Source organism: Onychostoma macrolepis, chromosome 05, assembly GCF_012432095.1.
Source record: "Onychostoma macrolepis isolate SWU-2019 chromosome 05, ASM1243209v1, whole genome shotgun sequence".
Classification (NCBI taxonomy): domain Eukaryota; kingdom Metazoa; phylum Chordata; class Actinopteri; order Cypriniformes; family Cyprinidae; genus Onychostoma; species Onychostoma macrolepis.
Window position 1 is genome coordinate 19,583,063 of NC_081159.1, and position 22,845 is coordinate 19,605,907.

Consider the following 22,845-nt stretch of genomic DNA (forward strand, 5'->3'; position numbering starts at 1 on the left):
ACAGAGGACTGACAGCAACTTGTTCTAAATCATAATATTGTTGCCTAACACAGTAGATTATAAATACCACCTAATCTTAGAATAGTTACACCTTACTTATGAAATACTAACAGTGTAAATACTTTTAATTTTCCAAGACATACTTATTCCCCAATTGTTTTCGTTTACCTATGTATGTTCAGCTTTAACTTATGCTGACGTGCAAAATCGCGGACTTTACATGCACGTAATTTCAGAATAGGTACCCTTTAGTTATAGAAAACTTACAGTATAAATGCTTTATAATTTTGCAGGTTATTACCCCCTTATTCCCCAAATGTGGCATATTGTTCCCTTATACCTACGAGTAGGTACTGCGGAGGTACTCTATAGTTACAAATAGGTACACTGTAAATTCTGTTTAATTACGCGGTACATTGCGGGCTGTAATCTAAAGCGTTACCGTCCTGTACATTGTTCGGTTCTGGTTTCAGCGCCTCGGCAGCAGGGCAACTGGGTGACTGTGAGGCGGCCTAGTTGCGGGTCAAAACACCGCTCTTCCATTCTGATCAAAACATCAAACAGGTTCTCCCCACTCAGTGACGCACCCACTGAGAAACCTGATGAAAGTGCTCTAGTTATTGGCAATTCTATTTTACGGAACGTGAAAATAGAGACACCATGGTTTGTCAACCGTCAAAACCAAGTCTATTGAGTGTTAAACACCAACTGGAAGGTTGAAAGGTGTGTCGTAGACAGATACCACACTGTTTAAGAACAGGTTCTTCCCCTGAGCTGTGTGCCAGATGAATGTGGTCTTTCATTCAGCATCATCTTTTAATGTGCAAAAGTCAGTCGTGTGTACTTTTCCACACAATATGTGGTTAGTACACACTGCCCCTGGCAATTTTTTTCTGGCACAGATGTTCATTTTAAGTTTAACTTTTCAGGATTTCATTATCATTGGAAGTACTCAGCCCAGTCTGGTTTTATCCTGTGTCTTTGTCTCGATGATCTATTCATGTATTCAGGAAAATCACTACTCCGAAGATGTTTTGGTCTGTCAGATTACAGACTGCCTCCGTTCAATGCTAAACAGTCTGTCAGAACATCTTCAATGAACAAAAGCAGACACAAAGACTGATTCTCTTACAAGTTTTTTATTCATGCAGTACAGAGAAAAGGCAGCATGTTTCTTGATCCAGTAATCAAGGAGCCACACACACAGGCAATTGAGAGCTAATTACAGTGACCTGAACTAAACACGAGGCGTTTCGTGTATTCTGTGTTTTTTTGCATTGATGTTTCTAGATATACCTTTAAATCGGTGTGTAGTAAATCGTTGACAGTGGCTTTATAAATTGAGTCTTTGAAACAAATATTTGTAAAAACATTATTTGACTGAATTTTAAGACAAGTCTACAGATTTATGAGTGAACCACAAAAACATGTTACATTCTGAAATGCAGATGTATGTGATTGCCACCTAGAGGTAAATGCAATGAACAGGATGGGTTCCAACTTGGTTATTTAAAATTGAACAAACCTGATTTTTAAAATCAAATGACAAACAACTCTTAATGAATCAGTTCGTTAATGCACATTTAAAAAGTTTTAACATAAAACATGCACATAATTTCACCTGCTACCAACATTTTAGTGCAATTTGGCTGTCACAACAACACTTAACTATATTCAAAATCTTTTTGTGGATAGTACATGGGTAGTCCTGTTATTTAATAACAGTTTCAACATTAAGAATGAGAGTAAGCCTCTCAATAAACCTGAAAATATTAACCAAGTGGTTGAACATTTTGGTATTTCTTAAAGCACCTAAATAATAGGTCATTAAAAAAATAAACACCTGCTTATGCTGTTTCTAACTAATCGCAAATATGCATTAATGCCATCAGGAAGTAAAAAACAAACAACTCTAGACATAAGTGACATCCAAATGACTGTTTTTAACCCAGTTGACAAACTTGCAACTATTCTGGTTAATTCTCACCCTGAGACTAGTGCCAGCTTCTAACCTGATTACTCGATTCATAGTGATCGACTGAAACCAATAGTCTCTACAAATCATAGACTCTTCAGCATTTATAACCTCTCTCTCTCTTTCATAGTTTCTATGCTCCTGTGTGACACTGACCACTAAAATCAAATCTGTACCAGGGTCACAATGGCCATAGGCTGTACGGTAAGAGATCCTCAGATTGATCAAGTACAGGCCCTCTGTGGAGATGTGGAGGACTGTTTGGTTTTCCAGCTTGAAATTTTGGGAGTCATAGCCACCATCCACGTCCAACCACTCAATAGGCTGTTGTTCTGAGCAAGCATGCATCTGTCTTAGAGCTGTTTTAAGAGAGAGACAATAAGTCAAAAGACAAAACAACTTGACACTAGGTCACAAAAATGTTCCTATGGTATTTCTGAAGACATATTGCTTTAAATGACACAGTAGGCTATTGTTCTGACAGGCCTCTCAAAACAAAATGCAGGGGGTCTTATGTACATATCATGTGGAATGACTTTTTTGATGGTATATTAATGACATTTTAAATGAATACAGTAGGCTACATTAAGTAATTTTTAAATAATTTACCACTAATTAAACGTACGTTCAAGATGGACAGAGTGTCTTATCGGTGATTCTGTAGTTTTCAAAGCCTCTTGATGGGCGCCTGGGAATGCTTCCTGAGATGTAGAGAATAACAGAGACAGTTTTCAATTTTGGATGCATTTAATTAATAATTGATAGCGTGGCTGTTAATCATTTTGTAAGTTTAAAATCAAAATCAAAATCAAAGCATTCCGACTAGTATTTTACCGTAGTATTTTGCTGGTGAAATTGTAGCCACACCAAAGTCGCGAAGAAGGTTGCAAGCAGCAGCGCGGTGGCCACACGCAGTCGTGTCTCCTGACGCTTCGTGGTCTGACAGTGCCGCATCAAGACCTGCAGCATCTGTCCCTGCTCCACACCAAACTCGAACGTCTCAGCTTGAGCCATGTGCACGGATAATGCAACCACGTTACTTTGTCAGGCTGTCAGTGGCGCTGTTATATTTATAGTTCATTCATGTGACGTTGAGCACAGACCGCCCTCTCTCCTCCCCGTCGGGAGACACCGTTACTCATCGCGCGTCTGCATGTCCAAACGCGCTAGACATCCGGCTAATTCATCAGTCCGGAGGAAACCGCTTTTGTTCAGAGGTTTCTCTTTCACACTTAAAGACAGCGACTCCGTTTATTTCATCGTTTGTTTGAAGTTTGTCCTTGGCATTCCCTTGAAAAATATAGGGGTAGAGTGGGGAGTCCATCCCAAAATAAACCACAAGATAAAGTCAAGATACATTTTTATTATAACTGGACCAGGCCCGGCTCCAGGTACGAGTTGAAGGGTGGGCCAAGTGATATTCCAGGTGGGCAGGGGTTATGTTTTTTTTGGGGGTATAGGCTACTATTTTTATGCCCCCATTTCTTTTTAAAGTGAAAGGATGAATGCCTTATAAACAGTGACATTTAAGACTTGCATTTAATTCACCCCAAAATGGGCCATTTGCACATTTTCACGTAAGTTCTGCTACTTCATGGAGTAAGGATAATTATGAAATTAATATTAGCCACAACAGAGGTGCAAATTTTGCAATACATAATTCAAATTTTAAAAATTAAATAGACCGCAGCAATTAACATTTTGTCAGAACCTCTAGTAAATTACAAGCTATTTGTTTAGTTGTCTACTGAGAATCATAGGAGAATATGATCTCTATTTGAAAACAAAAACAAAAGAGATACATTTTTCCAGAATTGTACATATTCCTATGTTTGACTGACTGTTTCTCCCATGGCAGTGACGGGCAAATGTAATCCCTCCCTCCCCCCTCCCCCATACCATTTACAATTTTTATATATAGTGAAAAAAATCCATTATAAAACACTCGTGCTTTTAAGCCAAATACAAGCTGAAACGACTCTCCAATCTCTGCAATCTCCGCAATCTCTGATCTCGGGTTTTCTCTGTATTAGAGCTGTTTTAAACTTGCTGTTTGAACGCGTTCGTTTACTGGATCCTTGGACTGAAAAGTTTACAGGAGTTTACCGGTTTAAAAAATATCTGATCGCAAAAACCTGGTCCTTTTGATTTTTCTTTTCATATTATAATATATTGATTCAAATTAGAAATCAATAATTAATTATTATTTTGCCATCTTGTCTGGGGACAAAGCAGGCGCGGGCGCAATCATCAATCATATTTAAAGGGAAGCCGGCGTCCTGACCGCATCACTGTCTTTACTGGGTGTTTTAGGAATATTTGCATTTATTCACAGACGATTTGATTAGCGAATCATGTGGTGGACTGTCATTATTTTGGCTAATGCGAGACACCACTGAATGCGCATCAGAGGGTATTTAGAAGTAGGTATAGGCTACGCAAAGCCGACTGATAAGCCTTATTATACCTGAATATACCCTGCACTACACCACTGAGACTGACGAAACCATACATCAACAGATTCTTAGCTTATTGACAAATATCTGATCTTGTAAGATGTTCTCCCTTTACACAGTGCACTGTCCCACTAAACATTAGACGTCTGACGGACGTGCAGATTATGTCTATATTGCGTCCGTCGGTCCAAGACCAATTCTGCACGTCTACACGACGTGCAAACTAGGTCCCCTATTTGGACGTCTAACCAAGACCCCATTTGGACGTCAATATGCAGTTCTACATTTGAACGTCGGACTAGGTAACTTTTTTTGGACGTCGAAGACATGTGCAGAAAATTTACATTATTAATGAATGTAATATTTATTTTATTTAAGACAAATATCAACATTGTTCTTATCAGCATGGTTAATGAATATCAATATAGGTTACCTGTGATGAAACATTATTTGTTATTTAAATATTTATTTATTGAGTACATGATGTCTAAAATTAGTTTAAGTTTGATGTAGAAAAGACGTCCACAAAGACCACATTTGGCCTACAATTAGCCCTTATACAGAGGTCCTGTGGACGCCAATACTGGACGCTCATTAGACGTTGGAAAGACGTCATCTGGCGTCACAGTCTGCACCTTCAGGGGACCAAAATTGGACGTTCAAAAACGAAGTACAAAAGACGTTGTTTGGACGTGTCTTTGCTCAGTGGGGTACGCCTGATCGCCAAATGGAAAGTGAAAGTGAAAGGCGCGAGCGCTCATTCAAAAGCATTTCAATCCCTGATGCGCGAAAATACATTAGCACGTATTTGGGTGTGGGCGGTAAGAAACGAAAAGAAAAATATATGAACCTCAATTGAATATCACAACAATTTTGTGATTGGCTGTTATGTGTGGGGCCAGGGTGGGCCAAGCTTCTGACTGGGTGGGCCAGGCCCACCCTGGCCCCCCCGTGGAGCCGGGCCTGAACTGGACTACGTTGTATGGAAGCCCGTTTCCGCCACTGAATAAAAAAATAAAAAAGGTTATTGCGACTTTTTATCTCAGAATTCTGACTTTTTTTCTCAGAATTCTGACTTCTTTTCTCAGAATTGTGAGATATAAACTCAATTCTGACTTTTTTCTCAGAATTCTGAGATATAAAGTCGTAATTCTGAGATATAAAGTCGCAATTCTGAGATATAAACTCGCAATTCTGAGATATAAACTTCATAATTCTGACTTTTTTCTCAGAATTCTGAGATATAAAGTCGCAATTCTGAGATATAAACTCGCAATTCTGAGATATAAACTCGCAATTCTGACTTTTTTTCTCAGAATTCTGAGATATAAAGTCGCAATTCTGAGATATAAACTCGCAATTCTGAGATATAAACTCGCAATTCTGACTTTTTTCTCAGAATTCTGAGATATAAAGTCGCAATTCTGAGATATAAACTGCAATTCTGACTTTTTTCTCAGAATTCTGAGATATAAAGTCGCAATTCTGAGATATAAACTCGCAATTCTGACTTTTTTCTCAGAATTCTGAGATATAAAGTCGCAATTCTGAGATATAAAGTCGCAATTCTGAGATATAAACTCGCAATTCTGACTTTTTTTCTCAGAATTCTGAGATATAAACTCGCAATTCTGACTTTTTTTCTCAGAATTCTGAGATATAAACTCGCAATTCTGAGATATAAACTCGCAATTCTGACTTTTTTTCTCAGAATTCTGAGATATAAAGTCGCAATTCTGAGATATAAACTCGCAATTCTGACTTTTTTTCTCAGAATTCTGAGATATAAACTCGCAATTCTGAGATATAAAGTCGCAATTCTGAGATATAAACTCGCAATTCTGAGATATAAACTCGCAATTCTGACTTTTTTCCTCAGAATTCTGAGATATAAACTCAATTCTGACTTTTTTCTCAGAATTCTGAGATATAAAGTCGCAATTCTGAGATATAAACTCGCAATTCTGACTTTTTCTCAGAATTCTGACTTTTTCTCAGAATTCTGAGATATAAAGTCGCAATTCTGAGATATAAACTCGCAATTCTGACTTTTTTTCTCAGAATTCTGAGATATAAAGTCGTAATTCTGAGATATAAACTCGCAATTCTGAGATATAAACTCGCAATTCTGACTTTTTAGCCTATTAGTTATTATTTTAAGTTTTTTTATATTTTTTTATTTTATTATTTTTATTTAGTCAATTATATATGAAGGGTTCTATGGAATATGGAAGCCCGTTTCCGCCACTGAATAAAAAATAAAAAGGTTATTGCGACTTTTATCTCAGAATTCTGACTTTTTTCTCAGAATTCTGACTTCTTTTCTCAGAATTGTGAGATATAAACTCAATTCTGACTTTTTTCTCAGAATTCTGAGATATAAAGTCGTAATTCTGAGATATAAACTCAATTCTGAGATATAAACTCGCAATTCTGACTTTTTTCTCAGAATTCTGAGATATAAAGTCGCAATTCTGAGATATAAACGTCGGACTAGGTAACTTTTTTGGACGTCAAGACATGTGCAGAAAATTTACATTATTAATGAATGTAATATTTATTTTATTTAAGACAAATATCAACATTGTTCTTATCAGCATGGTTAATGAATATCAATATAGGTTACCTGTGATGAAACATTATTTGTTATTTAAATATTTATTTATTGAGTACATGATGTCTAAAATTAGTTTAAGTTTGATGTAGAAAAGACGTCCACAAAGACCACATTTGGCCTACAATTAGCCCTTATACAGAGGTCCTGTGGACGCCAATACTGGACGCTCATTAGACGTTGGAAAGACGTCATCTGGCGTCACAGTCTGCACCTTCAGGGGACCAAAATTGGACGCTCAAAACGAAGTACAAAAGACGTTGTTTGGACGTGTCTTTGCTCAGTGGGCACGCCTGATCGCCAAATGGAAAGTGAAAGTGAAAGGCGCGAGCGCTCATTCAAAAGCATTTCAATCCCTGATGCGCGAAAATACATTAGCACGTATTTGGGTGTGGGCGGTAAGAAAACGAAAAGAAAAATATATGAACCTCAATTGAATATCACAACAATTTTGTGATTGGCTGTTATGTGTGGGGCCAGGGTGGGCCAAGCTTCTGACTGGGTGGGCCAGGCCCACCCTGGCCCCCCCGTGGAGCCGGGCCTGAACTGGACTACGTTGTATGGAAGCCCGTTTCCGCCACTGAATAAAAAATAAAAAGGTTATTGCGACTTTTATCTCAGAATTCTGAGATATAAACCGCAATTCTGACTTTTTCTCAGAATTCTGAGATATAAACTACGCAATTCTGAGATATAAACTCGCAATTCTGAGATATAAACCGCAATTCTGAGATATAAACGCAATTCTGAGATATAAAGTCGCAATTCTGACTTTTTTCTCAGAATTCTGACTTTTTCTCAGAATTCTGACTTCTTTTCTCAGAATTGTGAGATATAAACTCGCATAATTCTGACTTTTTCTCAGAATTCTGAGATATAAAGTCGTAATTCTGAGATATAAAGTCGCAATTCTGAGATATAAACTCGCAATTCTGAGATATAAACTCATAATTCTGACTTTTTCTCAGAATTCTGAGATATAAAGTCGCAATTCTGAGATATAAACTCGCAATTCTGAGATATAAACTGCAATTCTGACTTTTTCTCAGAATTCTGAGATATAAAGTCGCAATTCTGAGATATAAACCGCAATTCTGAGATATAAACTCGCAATTCTGACTTTTTCTCAGAATTCTGAGATATAAAGTCGCAATTCTGAGATATAAACTCGCAATTCTGACTTTTTCTCAGAATTCTGAGATATAAAGTCGCAATTCTGAGATATAAACTCATAATTCTGACTTTTTCTCAGAATTCTGAGATATAAAGTCGCAATTCTGAGATATAAAGTCGCAATTCTGAGATATAAACCGCAATTCTGACTTTTTCTCAGAATTCTGACTTTTTCTCAGAATTCTGACTTTTTTCTCAGAATTCTGAGATATAAACTGCAATTCTGACTTTTTCTCAGAATTCTGAGAAATAAACTCGCAATTCTGAGATATAAACTAATTCTGACTTTTTCTCAGAATTCTGAGATATAAAGTCGCAATTCTGAGATATAAACTCGCAATTCTGACTTTTTTCTCAGAATTCTGAGATATAAACTCAATTCTGAGATATAAAGTCAATTCTGAGATATAAACTCAATTCTGAGATATAAACTTCATAATTCTGACTTTTTTCCTCAGAATTCTGAGATATAAACTCATAATTCTGACTTTTTCTCAGAATTCTGAGATATAAAGTCGCAATTCTGAGATATAAACTCGCAATTCTGACTTTTTCTCAGAATTCTGAGATATAAAATCGCAATTCTGAGATATAAACTCATAATTCTGACTTTTTCTCAGAATTCTGAGATATAAAGTCGTAATTCTGAGATATAAAGTCGCAATTCTGAGATATAAACTTCATAATTCTGACTTTTTAGCCTATTAGTTATTATTTTAAGTTTTTTATTTTTTTATTTTATTATTTTATTTAGTCAATTATATATGAAGGGTTCTATGGAATATGGAAGCCCGTTTCCGCCACTGAATAAAAAATAAAAAGGTTATTGCGACTTTTATCTCAGAATTCTGACTTTTTCTCAGAATTCTGACTTCTTTTCTCAGAATTGTGAGATATAAACTCAATTCTGACTTTTTCTCAGAATTCTGAGATATAAAGTCGTAATTCTGAGATATAAACGCAATTCTGAGATATAAACTCGCAATTCTGACTTTTTCTCAGAATTCTGAGATATAAAGTCGCAATTCTGAGATATAAACTCGCAATTCTGAGATATAAACTACAATTCTGACTTTTTCTCAGAATTCTGAGATATAAAGTCGCAATTCTGAGATATAAAGTCGCAATTCTGACTTTTTCTCAGAATTCTGAGATATAAAGTCGCAATTCTGAGATATAAACTCGCAATTCTGAGATATAAACTCGCAATTCTGAGATATAAACTCGCAATTCTGACTTTTTCTCAGAATTCTGAGATATAAAATCGCAATTCTGAGATATAAACTTCGCAATTCTGAGATATAAAGTCGCAATTCTGACTTTTTCTCAGAATTCTGAGATATAAAGTCGCAATTCTGAGATATAAACTCGCATAATTCTGACTTTTTCTCAGAATTCTGAGATATAAAGTCGCAATTCTGAGATATAAACTTCGCAATTCTGACTTTTTCTCAGAATTCTGAGATATAAACTTCGCAATTCTGAGATATAAACTCATAATTCTGAGATATAAACTTCGCAATTCTGAGATATAAACTCGCAATTGCGACTTTTATCTCGCAATTCTGACTTTTTTCTCGCAATTGCGAGTTTATATCTCACAACTCTGACTTTCTCTCACAATAGGAAACTCCGTGTAAGGCTTTGCAGTGCTTTGTTCAATTTGCACTACCAAAATGAACTAGATAAATGCTGCGTCCGAATATGATTGTTGAACAAACATACAAATGACTAATTATTCTCCATTTCCGTGTTCTGCGCTCATGGTTGGACAGTACCATTACCGCCCGGGCAGGGTGCGGAGGGGACGCACAGCTTTCAGACACAATATTCTTCATTTCTTTATATTTCTGAGTTTGAGGCAGCTTCTATCGCGTTATTTTAACAACAGCTGTCAAGTAAAGAGCGTATTATTGTAACATGAGTGAGTATATGAATGCACGCAGGTGGATTTCCTTCACGCCGCATAAACGCGTTTTCATCTCTGTTCTTGCTCTAGAATTATCTTATCTCCTGTATTTAATGTTGTAAGATATCGACCAAGCAAGGCATCTCCGATGAAAATTGTAAATAAATTAAGGATTCATTATTTATTAGTTAGTAGCCTATTAGTTATTATTTTAAGTTTTTTTTTTTTAATTTTATTATTTTATTTAGTCAATTATATATGAAGGGTTCAGATGCAAAAGCCTCTAAGTGCTATCTGAAATTTTCTTCTAAAATGAGAGCATTTTTCTCAGGTACAGCTTCTTTTCATTGTCATTAAAGTGAAATAACTGAACATAAACATAGGAGCCTGAGAAAATGCTCATTTTAGAAGAAAAATTCAGATAGCACTTCATATATAATTGACTAAATAATTAAAAAATACTTAAAATAATAACTAATAAAGAATCCTTAATTTATTTACAATTTTCATTGGGGATGTCTTGCTTGGTCGATATCTTACAACATTAAATACAGGAGATAAGATAATTCTAGAGCAAGAACAGAGATGAAAGCTGCTTTTATGCGAGAGTGAAGGAAATCCACCTGCGCATTCATATACTCACCTCATGTTACAATAATACGCCTTTACTTGACAGCTGTTGTTAAAATAACGCGATAGAAGCTGCCTCAAACTCAGAAATATAAAGAAATGAAGAATATTGTGTCTGAAAGCTGTGCGTGCCCCCTCCCGCACCCTGCCCGGCGGTAATGGTACTGTCCAACCATGAGCGCAGAACACGGAAATGGAGAATAATTAGTCATTTGTATGTTTGTTCAACAATCATATTCGGACGCAGCATTTATCTAGTTCATTTTGATAGTGCAAATTGAACAAAGCACTGCAAAGCCTTACACGGAGTTTCCTATTGTGAGAGAAAGTCAGAGTTGTGAGATATAAACTCGCAATTCTGAGATATAAAGTCGCAATTCTGAGATATAAAGTCGCAATTGCGAGTTTATATCTCAGAATTGCGTTTATATCTCAGAATTGCGTAGTTTATATCTCAGAATTGCGATTTTATATCTCAGAATTGCGACTTTATATCTCAGAATTGCGACTTTATATCTCAGAATTACGACTTTATATCTCAGAATTCTGAGAAAAAAAGTCAGAATTGCGAGTTTATATCTCAGAATTGCGACTTTATATCTCAGAATTCTGAGAAAAAAAGTCAGAATTGCGAGTTTATATCTCAGAATTCTGAGAAAAAAAGTCAGAATTGCGAGTTTATATCTCAGAATTGCGAGTTTATATCTCAGAATTGCGACTTTATATCTCAGAATTCTGAGAAAAAGTCAGAATTGAGTTTATATCTCAGAATTGCGACTTTATATCTCAGAATTCTGAGAAAAAGTCAGAATTGCGAGTTTATATCTCAGAATTGCGACTTTATATCTCAGAATTGCGACTTTATATCTCAGAATTCTGAGAAAAAGTCAGAATTGCGAGTTTATATCTCAGAATTGCGAGTTTATATCTCAGAATTGCGAGTTTATATCTCAGAATTGCGACTTTATATCTCAGAATTGCGACTTTATATCTCAGAATTGCGACTTTATATCTCAGAATTACGACTTTATATCTCAGAATTCTGAGAAAAAGTCAGAATTATGCGAGTTTATATCTCAGAATTGCGACTTTATATCTCAGAATTCTGAGAAAAAGTCAGAATTATGAAGTTTATATCTCAGAATTGCGACTTTATATCTCAGAATTCTGAGAAAAAGGCAGAATTGCGAGTTTATATCTCAGAATTGCGACTTTATATCTCAGAATTCTGAGAAAAAGTCAGAATTATGAGTTTATATCTCAGAATTCTGAGGAAAAAGTCAGAATTGCGAGTTTATATCTCAGAATTGCGAGTTTATATCTCAGAATTGCGACTTTATATCTCAGAATTGCGAGTTTATATCTCAGAATTCTGAGAAAAAGTCAGAATTATGAAGTTTATATCTCAGAATTGCGACTTTATATCTCAGAATTCTGAGAAAAAGTCAGAATTGCGAGTTTATATCTCAGAATTGCGAAGTTTATATCTCAGAATTCTGAGAAAAAGTCAGAATTATGAGTTTATATCTCAGAATTCTGAGAAAAAGTCAGAATTATGAGTTTATATCTCAGAATTGCAGTTTATATCTCAGAATTGCGATTTTATATCTCAGAATTCTGAGAAAAAGTCAGAATTGAGTTTATATCTCAGAATTGCGACTTTATATCTCAGAATTCTGAGAAAAAAGTCAAATTGCGAGTTTATATCTCAGAATTGCGACTTTATATCTCAGAATTCTGAGAAAAAGTCAGAATTGCGAAGTTTATATCTCAGAATTGCGAGTTTATATCTCAGAATTGCGACTTTATATCTCAGAATTCTGAGAAAAAGTCAGAATTGAGTTTATATCTCAGAATTGCGACTTTATATCTCAGAATTCTGAGAAAAAGTCAGAATTGTAGTTTATATCTCAGAATTGCGACTTTATATCTCAGAATTCTGAGAAAAAGTCAGAATTGAGTTTATATCTCAGAATTGCGACTTTATATCTCAGAATTCTGAGAAAAAGTCAGAATTAGTTTATATCTCAGAATTGCGACTTTATATCTCAGAATTCTGAGAAAAAAGGCAGAATTGCGAGTTTATATCTCAGAATTGCGACTTTATATCTCAGAATTCTGAGAAAAAGTCAGAATTATGAGTTTATATCTCAGAATTCTGAGGAAAAAGTCAGAATTGCGAGTTTATATCTCAGAATTGCGAGTTTATATCTCAGAATTGCGACTTTATATCTCAGAATTGCGAGTTTATATCTCAGAATTCTGAGAAAAAGTCAGAATTGAGTTTATATCTCAGAATTGCGACTTTATATCTCAGAATTCTGAGAAAAAGTCAGAATTATGTAGTTTATATCTCAGAATTGCGACTTTATATCTCAGAATTCTGAGAAAAAGTCAGAATTGCGAAGTTTATATCTCAGAATTGCGATTTTATATCTCAGAATTCTGAGAAAAAGTCAGAATTGCGAGTTTATATCTCAGAATTGCGACTTTATATCTCAGAATTCTGAGAAAAAAAGTCAAATTGCGAGTTTATATCTCAGAATTGCGACTTTATATCTCAGAATTCTGAGAAAAAAAGTCAGAATTGCGAGTTTATATCTCAGAATTGCGAGTTTATATCTCAGAATTGCGACTTTATATCTCAGAATTCTGAGAAAAAGTCAGAATTATGAGTTTATATCTCAGAATTGCGAGTTTATATCTCAGAATTGCGACTTTATATCTCAGAATTCTGAGAAAAAAAGTCAGAATTCTGAGAAAAAAAGTCAGAATTCTGAGATAAAAAGTCGCAATAACCTTTTTTATTTTTTTATTCAGTGGCGGAAACGGGCTTCCATAGAAAACGGATTTCACAGTAGCAAGAAAAAAAAGTGTTTTAAAGCTTGTTGTTTTGTAGAACATCACAAAACGCCCCCAAAGGGCAATGGGCAATTACTGTAGTTATTCTGTTCTGAACATCAAATCCTTTGTTTTCGCATCAAATGTATTCTAACTAGTTGGTTGAATAAAAATATTTGGACTTTATATTTAAAAAATGACCTCAAGTTAGCATCAGGTAGCTAGTTCGCTAGCCAGTTATCATTAGCTAACTTTTTCTTTTTCCCCCCTTTTTTTTCAAATAGACTATTATAATTTTGTAATTCATAATTATTGATTATATTCTTTTTTAATTTTAAGCTAAAGCTGCCTGTACTCTGATTTTGCAGTAAATGTTTAAAGCAAATTGCTTTGTCAGACTGGGGGGCATTTTACCCCACCCATGGGTGCATTTTGCCCTATAGGTGGGGTAAAACGCCCCCTTGGCACAAATACTTTTTTTTTTTTTTTTTAAATTTGTGAAAAAATTCATACTTGGTTTATAATTTATGTCATTGTCACTAAAACTATGATAACTTTTCTGAACACATTTAACTGTAATTACACAATCCTTAAGGGGGGTGGCGTTTTGGCATGGCATCCCAAAAAGATATATATACACACTGAAATGCTTACAAACAAACAAAATAAAGATATTTACACATGCCATACTTACAAACAAACATATTTATCGGATAAGCCTAACTTAAAACAAATGTAAAACGAATTCCTTGTTACAGTGGAATTTCACAAGCACTAATATTAATTAATAACATATAGGTTTAGGGGTTGGTTTAGTGTTAATTCCTTGTAATTAATGCCTAAGTTATGAAGGATCTTTGATCCTCAATTGTACGTCGTATCATGAGAGCAATCATACATTTGTGTTGTTTTATTTTTCTTGTTTTTATTCATTTATAAGTATTTATTCCTATACTCATTTATAATCATTAGTCATTTATAAAATGTATCATTTGATTGTTTCTATCATTTTAATTATTTTATAAATTTATTTACTTATTTTTATTACGCTTTTATCTATCTATCTATCTATCTATCTATCTATCTATATATATATATATATATATTTTTTTTTTTTTTTATTATTATTATTATTATTTTTTTTGCTTATGCATTTTCATTATTGTTTGATCTTATGATTGGAGCATTTATGGACTTTGTCTCCTGCTCTTCTCTGGCTTTACTCAGTCAACTCTTGATAGAAGACTGTAGAGTTTTGGGTACGAGACAAGACTTCCTGTTAACAGGTTTTTTTTGTACTGTACTGTACATGTACTGACAAGTTTAACTAATGAAAGTACAAATGCTCAATGGAAGCTCTACCTATTTCAATCTGCTGGACAGACTACAACTCTTCCTTTCCACCTATAGCCTGTGTGATCTCTTCATGCAAAAAGAGATGGATGAAAAATCTTAGTCAATAGCATCCACCCAAATCTGACATGTGATGCAGGCGCATAAATCATACTGTGCTGGCTGATTTAGCCACAGGAAAACTGGACACCTAACTGAGCCTGGTTTCTTGCAAGTTTTTTTCTTCCATTTCTGTCACCTGATGGAGTTTGAGTTCCTTGTGTAGGGGAATTTACAGTAAAGACCCTTGGACCAGGTGTGCTGAATGAAGACCAGAAGTCAAGAGATTCGATCAAAAATGAAGAAAATTTACTGAAGATAGTTTGCAGTTTCATCAGCAGAAGTCAGCTTCAAATCGAGTTCGTAGGCCGCTCTGCGTACAATTCAAAAACACCAACAATTATACCCTACCAGAGGTTGCTAATTGCGTCAATGCATAAGTCATCAAAATTCTGATAGGTTCTAAAACCTAGATAAACTTAGACAATCTCCACATATGGATGTAAACACTTCAAACATCTCTCCATCAGATTGGGCAGACATCTTCCAGACACCTATTTCTGGTCAGGATGGCGGCAGCTGACGGAGATAGTCTTCTAACACAGAGAGAGAGAGCTACCAGCACACACACATACACACAGAGCACTTATCAGAACTTCAAGGACGCCGAGCCCTAGCTAGAATTTTATCAGTAAGGTTCAAGAAATAATGTAATAATATAATTAATATCAATATGAAGGATATGGCAGCTCGGCATCCACTCCTTCAGTCCCCTGTTTTAGACCAATGTGGGGTCCCTACCCCACGTCTGGTCTACTAAATGAGGTCACTACGGAAAGTGTAGTCATGATACACGCTAATAACGCAGGCTGTTGATCATCTTAAGCAGGTGCATATACTTAACATCTCTGGTACTGTCTGACATTTCTAGTAATAAACACATTCTTTCGTACAAAATACTTCCCATATACATTCATCAACTTACTTAATCCCACTATTTCTGCACTTGCACTAGTCTTTCTTCACATAAAAAGTTATGCCTTTTCCAGTTAATCATTTTTTCTGTCCCTCTAACTGGAAAAGTGTCCTCCATCCATATATGCTTTCATCAACACACCTTTGTAAATACCTCTCTTCCTACTACAGCTACTTCACACTGACCTTCTAAAACAAAACATTTAGCCAACAGCCTTAAAACTAAAATTGCATATTCATTAACCAGATTTAACAAATCATTAAAGTATTATGAAAGAAAACTGCATGCACAATAACTAATTCATTTTCATGACCCTTTAGAAATAAATTTGCCTTGTTTTTTTTTGTTTTTACGTTTTATACAACTATGATGAATTTTGGTTAATTTGTCATATTGTAAAATAAACTAATTACAATAAACATATATATACTTTATATATATATATATATATATATATATATATATATATTTTTTTTTTTTTTTTTTCTGGAAGCCGGGCTAAATGAATAAACACTGTTATTGCATTCCTGACATGGTTCAGACCCTCAGTCACCTCACAGATACCAAATACAGACATTGCTTATGACCTAAATACCAGGGTAGATACACTGGTTTTACAAAAAATATTATTTCCAATCCATTATAAAGTGCAAGAAGAAGGATTGTAAATCCACTCATTCATTCCCCCATTAGAAACCATGTTGGGGGTTAAAACAAAGTGGTAGTCTAACTTAAAACAACCCATAAAATAAGTAAGACCCAGATTAAGCCATCCTTGAAAATGGAAATAAAAGAAAACAATCAATATTTCCACTAAAACCTAGAATAGTTCCTAATTTTTATTACTTAATAGCCCTTTCATTAAGTTTTACTTTCACCACAGATCCATTTACAATCATTATAGTCCACATGCTATTTAAACATAAATCAACATAAACCTAAACTTGTCAATGTTAAGAACATTTGGTCTCGAAGTTTATAACTTCAATAATACAACTAACTTGTTCACTTATTGTCATGCATGTATTTTTATATCATAACATTAATACATTAACACTGTTAATCATACTCATTGCCTTATTATTATTATTATTTTATTTTTTATTTTTATTGCAATCTTCTCAATTACTGTACTAAATTAATGGCACATTCAGAAGCAAATTCTCAAGACCTCGTGTAAAGTCAATTTAGTTCTCACTGTCTTGTCAGTTAGAAATGCTTACAGGTCAGCTATCTGATCAAAGTCTTAAAACCCCTTCATTCATATATGTCATTTGGCAGTGATACTTATCGAATCAAAGTTGTTATAAACTGAACAATAGCCAACAGATTTCCCAATCCTATCACCAAATAAACAATATTGCTTAGTTTTAAACTGCCAAATATTCATTAAAAAGACATCCTCAGTTTCTGTAAATCTGTTTCGAAACAGTATAAATTATCAAAAAGTCCTGTCAGTGTTCACAATAATATTAATTTAATTTGACTTGACAGGTGTTCATAAACAGCTCCGTAGAACCTATTCCAATTTTGCTGTTTTAAACATTAACTTCAACTGCTATATTTCCTTTAATTAAAACCTCTTGTTATTGTCTTCCTCCATCAACGGGTCAGCCAGCAGATGCAAAAGTTTTTTGTTAAACTTATCTCTGTTCTACATAACCCAAACTATTATGTCGCTCAGTCCTTGAGGACACACACAGACACCCTTATAGCTGCTTTGACTTTAACCCATAGTACATGAACTGTATTCACTCCTTTGTCTTCCCACCAGCCTTTCTTTATGTGAGGGTGCTCTCTGGATAATTTGGTTAGTGACTTAGCCAATGTGTCACTGTTTCTCTGCCGTCAAGTCTAAAATATTTACCTTTACCATTCGAATAACCAAGTGTTAACTTGTTTAAATTTATACCCTCAGTTGAATTTAGGCATGGATTTTTAACCCATTATGGATGGCAATCTTAAATTTCACAAATCCAAATCATATAAACACTTTTAAAGATATTATTAATCCAGAGAGTGATTCAAATCAGCATTATGAAGGCTAAAAGAAGTCGTTATTACCAGTAGCAGACAGAGCTGGATGACCAATCCAGTTAAAGCTCGTCCCGTGTTCTGTATTCTCTTTTCATCAGATTCTCTCAGAATTTCCGAATTCTGTAAAGTTTGCCATTTCACTTAACCCGTCTGTAATGATAAAACAGTCATTCCAGAGGTTAGTGACACAATATACACAAAACAGAAACAGAATTATCCCCAAAATATAGAGTAGTCATCCTCACGTACACACATACACGTGAATATCGAAGCAGCTTATATATTCAAGGTTTGCTTTTGGTGTTAAATCGAAAGGATTTAAACTTAACATTTTTCCGTCAGTTTTACCTAGTTTGTATCTAGTCTCAAAGTTTGCCTGTTCATTAACCTTTTGAGCGGTACGGTCCCACATATGGGATTTTCATTTCCGTGCCACTGGGAGTATGGTCCCACATATGGGATTTAGAACGTTCGGTGACGTCGCATAACTGCCAAATTCAAACTGCGTTTTCGCGCGTTGACTGATGCTGAGATGCAGCTGCACTTGTCATATAATCGCATCTATGCAGTGTTTTTAACCACATAATGTTTATTTTATGCTTTAGACATTTAAATACACATAAGTACTAGTAAAACAATACATTTAGAGTTCGTAAAATACACTCGGATGTTTATGGAAGCAGCAATAACAATCCATTCAAATATAATTTTCAGGCGTGTTTTATTAATACCAAATACACATAGTGTAAGTAACTATAGAGTTCACTCTATTCTCCTCCCATCTCACCCGCCACTTACTTGCATGTATTTCGCGAGAAATTGATGAATTTACGTGATGTAAATCCGACTGACAGGACTCTCTGAACTGCCGCGAACAAACATGGCGGCGCCCATCTCACATTACAGATCACGATCAAGATTATTTAGAACTGTTTTTAAACGATAAAACACACTCATTTGCACATATTTGTGAATCGGAATATCAGATAGTTGATTATATGGTAAGCAGGTTTATGAATATTTTGAATAAAAAAGGAAAAAACGAAATAAAAGCGATCCATCTGTCATACAGTGTTATTGTGGCCGCGGTGTGTCACGTGACAATCATGACGCGTCGCCATGGAAACATTAAGGGGAAACGTTCTAAAATAACGGTCGCCTAAAAAAAACTCACTCTGGGGGGACCGCTGGAATATTTTAAACTCACCACTGAAAAGGTTAATGATTTTTATTTTGAGAAAAATCAGCTGGGTTGTTTTGGTCTTAAAATCATTGTTTTGTTTTGGTTACTCTTGCTTAGCAGGCCGATAAGAGAAGCAGATCACCATCTCTGCCTCCACTCGCTCTTACTGTGCAAATTTATCTTTTGACATTCTCACCAGACTTTAACTTATAATATCAAATTCTTTATAACATATAACCCGTAATCATTCAAATATGTTAAAAAATGTCAAAGTTTCTATATCTCAAATCTCAATTTAGACTATTTAAAAATACATAATGCTAAAATGATTTTTACCTTAAATGCTTAATTCCCTTAACCTTTGTTATCCAAACCATCTCTTGAATCAGCACAAGCAGTCTTCATTTTTAGCCACCACCATGTCTTGTAATCATCCTATGCCATGCCTAATGACCTGCATGAGTGAAAACTATATAGACATATTAGTTCAATATCGTTTCAGCCTCATAATAAATTTTTGTCTCAAAATAATGGCTGTAATCACATGGTCTCAGATGGTTCTTGAAAGCCCATTGCCATTAACTCTTTATAAATAAGCTCCCTTTCCTCAGGGTGGGATCCCCTGGCATAGTTGCATCAAGTTGTGGACGCTTGTCACAACAAGCCATGAAGGAATGCGGTTGTTGGTGATCAGGTCTCGAGGAGCTCACATTTCTGAGGCAGACTGCTGTAACTTCTTACAGTTCCCCTCTAAACAATGCTCTAGGCCTATCAAGCATCCGCTCAACTCCACTACCATCTCACATATAACACCTCCCTTCTGGGCAGGTTCCCAGTGGCAGTGACCCCCTGCCTTAGGTTGTCCCCTGTTGGCCAGAAGACGATCTTACCCGTCATTGAGAAATCACCATTGAGCCATTGACAGCACCTACTAGTATTAAAACATTGAGACAGGTCAATCACACTAATATTTAATCACTAAAATCAATTGGATATCTTTAAGCCATCATGCTGAGATTACTCAGTGAATTTATTTTTCACACCCGTCCATTCAGTGTAATTTTCTGTTACTTCCATAGCTGCAGCCATCGGGCCCTGTATGATGGTGGAGACTAAAAATAAGACAGATAAGTTACTGGTCATAGAACAAGCAGCAATACAACTGTTTAATTATTCAAAATCATTACTTCTATAGCTCAGGGTCTAATATGATTTTAGAGGCTTCATGTCTCTTCAACAATAGCACCTAGATTGTTAAGTCTTTTTACAATATTTTATTTCTTAAATGCATTGGGCAGTTGAAACATTTAACTACCAATTGCCCTCTTAATGCATAAAATCTGAATTTCTTGTAACATGTCCTTTAACATCTCAGGGTCTATGATTTTCAACTGAAACACTGTGCTTTACTATAAATAGCTGAGGGATTCAGGACCGTTAGCAATGCATTTTCATTAACTTTTAACAATTTCATTGTACTATCATTTTAGGTCGCCGTGATTTTGCCAAGTAAGACATGTTCCTGGATCAACATCTTTTGTTGATCCTGGATCAACATTATTGTCCAAAAATATAGACTTAACCCAATCTCTACCCCTAAACCTAATCCTACCCATAATTTATTCCTAAAATCAGTGAGAAATGATAGCTGATTAACAAGGGTGTCGAAGCACCTAACCCTGATCATAAGCCTAAAACTTATATTTCCTGAAAAGTTATCCCTCAATTCTGATTGGTTGATTGGAATGACGTTCCAGGATCAACAAAGATGTTGATCCAGGAACATGTTGTACTTGGTGAAATCACGCTCACCATCATTTTACTCTAGCCCAGCTTAAAACATGTTGAAATTACATGCATTTTCAAATAAACATTTTTCTTTTTACTTTATTTTTGCAACTCAAAGGTTTCTTCAAAGTTAGTTATTTTGCAGTCCTTATCAATACATTGTACATCAGCATGTATTTATTCATTCACGTAATTATTCATTCACATGGCCATGGCTTCGTAATTTCATCAATGGTTTTAAATCTGTCAGGAGTTATCTGACCCAGATATGTTACTTCGGGTCATGCTAGCATGCTTTCTTCAAAGTTAACTTTGAAACCCCCATTTGTGTTACTTGTTTACAACATTATCAGCTCATCATTTTTCACAGTTTCATCAGTAAATATAGAAATTACAAATTTTCCACTCAGAACATGTCTCTGTTATACAGCCTGAACCAGAGTCATGGTGGGGGCCAGCATGAGATAAAAACAACTGTTTCATTGCAGTCAAATGCAATCTTATCTTCTAAAGCAAAACATAAGCTTCTAAGTTTTTCCTAAATGCTACTGCCAATTTTTGTGCCTACACAGTCTTTTAATCAACCCAGAATTCTGTTCAGTATATTATTAGAGAATCAGATTAAATTGTCAATCATTTACTTCTGGGATTATTTTTAACAAATAGCCATTTTACACATCTGAAGATAGGCACATGCATTTAGAAATTTGTATCTTTCTGGTTCTCTCTTTGTTTAAAGCCAGTCAAGTTTTTGTTTTAACTTTCCAATCAGAATCAAAGCCCAGACTCATCATTCTTTCAATGAATTCAGAGAATATTTTTAAGGTCAGAGCTTCAGAGCCGAGCTGTTTACAGCATTTGCTCTCTTTCATTTCATTATTTCTATCAGGGCTGAGCAAGTTACCTAATTTTTCAGCCATAATTCTAGCACAGTTGAAAACCAAAACAGATTATAGCAGCAAGAGATTGAGGCGGCGATCTTACCAACAGCACTTGACTTCTGCGTGATGAAACTGCAAAGCATACAGTATTCCAGAATTTCCATATACCGGTCCAATCCAATTAGGGTCATGAAAACAAAATTTTAGCTCTTTCGGGGTTGTTCCTGATGCATCCCAGATCAATCAATCCTTGCCGTAACTTATATATAGATAAGAGTATTTATTTTTCAACTATTATTATTTTTAACACTAATTTTGGTTACTCTTTTCCCTAACCAACTGACCTGACCTGATCGCTAAACTCTGGGCGCCCCTGTCTGAGACGGAAGGAATAGAGAGTTGGTTGAGCGATTTACGACTAGAACCCCCGTCTAGCGTCTTACATTATCTCGGAATTTCATATACCTTCACACAAATGCCCTATCTGGCTTTTACGGCTCTCAGTGCCACAAAATGCACTATCTGGCCTTTACGGCTCTCAGTGCCACACAAATAGAGAATGCGTTTTGTCCACGTTTTGACTGTACCTTTTCCCCTCATGGAAAGTACTTCAAATTGTGGTGCACACCTCTCAACTCCAAGTCTACTTCTAAGACATATAAGTATGCACCCGTACACCTTTTCTACATACACAAGGTAACTTAGCGTTACAGGTGTACCTCATTCTATGACACCAGTTTACCCAAAACAAATTCATACAAAAGTCTGGTGTCCCTCACTCACGTCTGAGTGAGTATCGCTCTCCCTTCTCCCACACTCCCTCCGCCACAGACAGTCCCTAACCAAGAACAATTTTTAAAGATAAAATCTTTCTTTCCTACCTTTCTTTTGTTGATTGATCAGGGATGTCACCTAAGAACGATTGCCCGCGCATCCTCCACCATTACTGTAGGGTAATTTACAGTAAAGACCCTCGGACCAGGTGTGTTG

At 35.4% G+C, this 22,845-nt stretch overlaps 1 protein-coding gene across 1 annotated transcript; it reads right to left on the reverse strand.

Annotated features, from left to right (window-relative positions):
- Positions 1-1,010: 1,010 nt before the first annotated feature.
- Positions 1,011-3,366, reverse strand: LOC131540880 (uncharacterized). The gene is made up of 3 exons (XM_058776222.1): positions 2,810-3,366; positions 2,601-2,676; positions 1,011-2,334 (listed from the first exon to the last, which is right to left on the reverse strand). The coding sequence occupies exons 1-3, from the start codon at positions 2,987-2,989 to the stop codon at positions 1,913-1,915; spliced, it is 678 nt and encodes a 225-aa protein (XP_058632205.1). The 5' UTR covers positions 2,990-3,366; the 3' UTR covers positions 1,011-1,912.
- Positions 3,367-22,845: the final 19,479 nt, after the last annotated feature.

Coding starts and splice junctions, on each gene's coding strand:
- LOC131540880 (XM_058776222.1), bottom strand. CDS start 2,989: ATGGCTCAAGCTGAGACGTTCGAGTTTGGTGTGGAGCAGGGACAGATG. Junction 2,677..2,809: donor TTCACCAGCAAAATACTACG/GTAAAATACTAG, acceptor TCTACATCTCAG/GAAGCATTCCCAGGCGCCCA. Junction 2,335..2,600: donor ACACTCTGTCCATCTTGAAC/GTACGTTTAATT, acceptor CTCTTAAAACAG/CTCTAAGACAGATGCATGCT.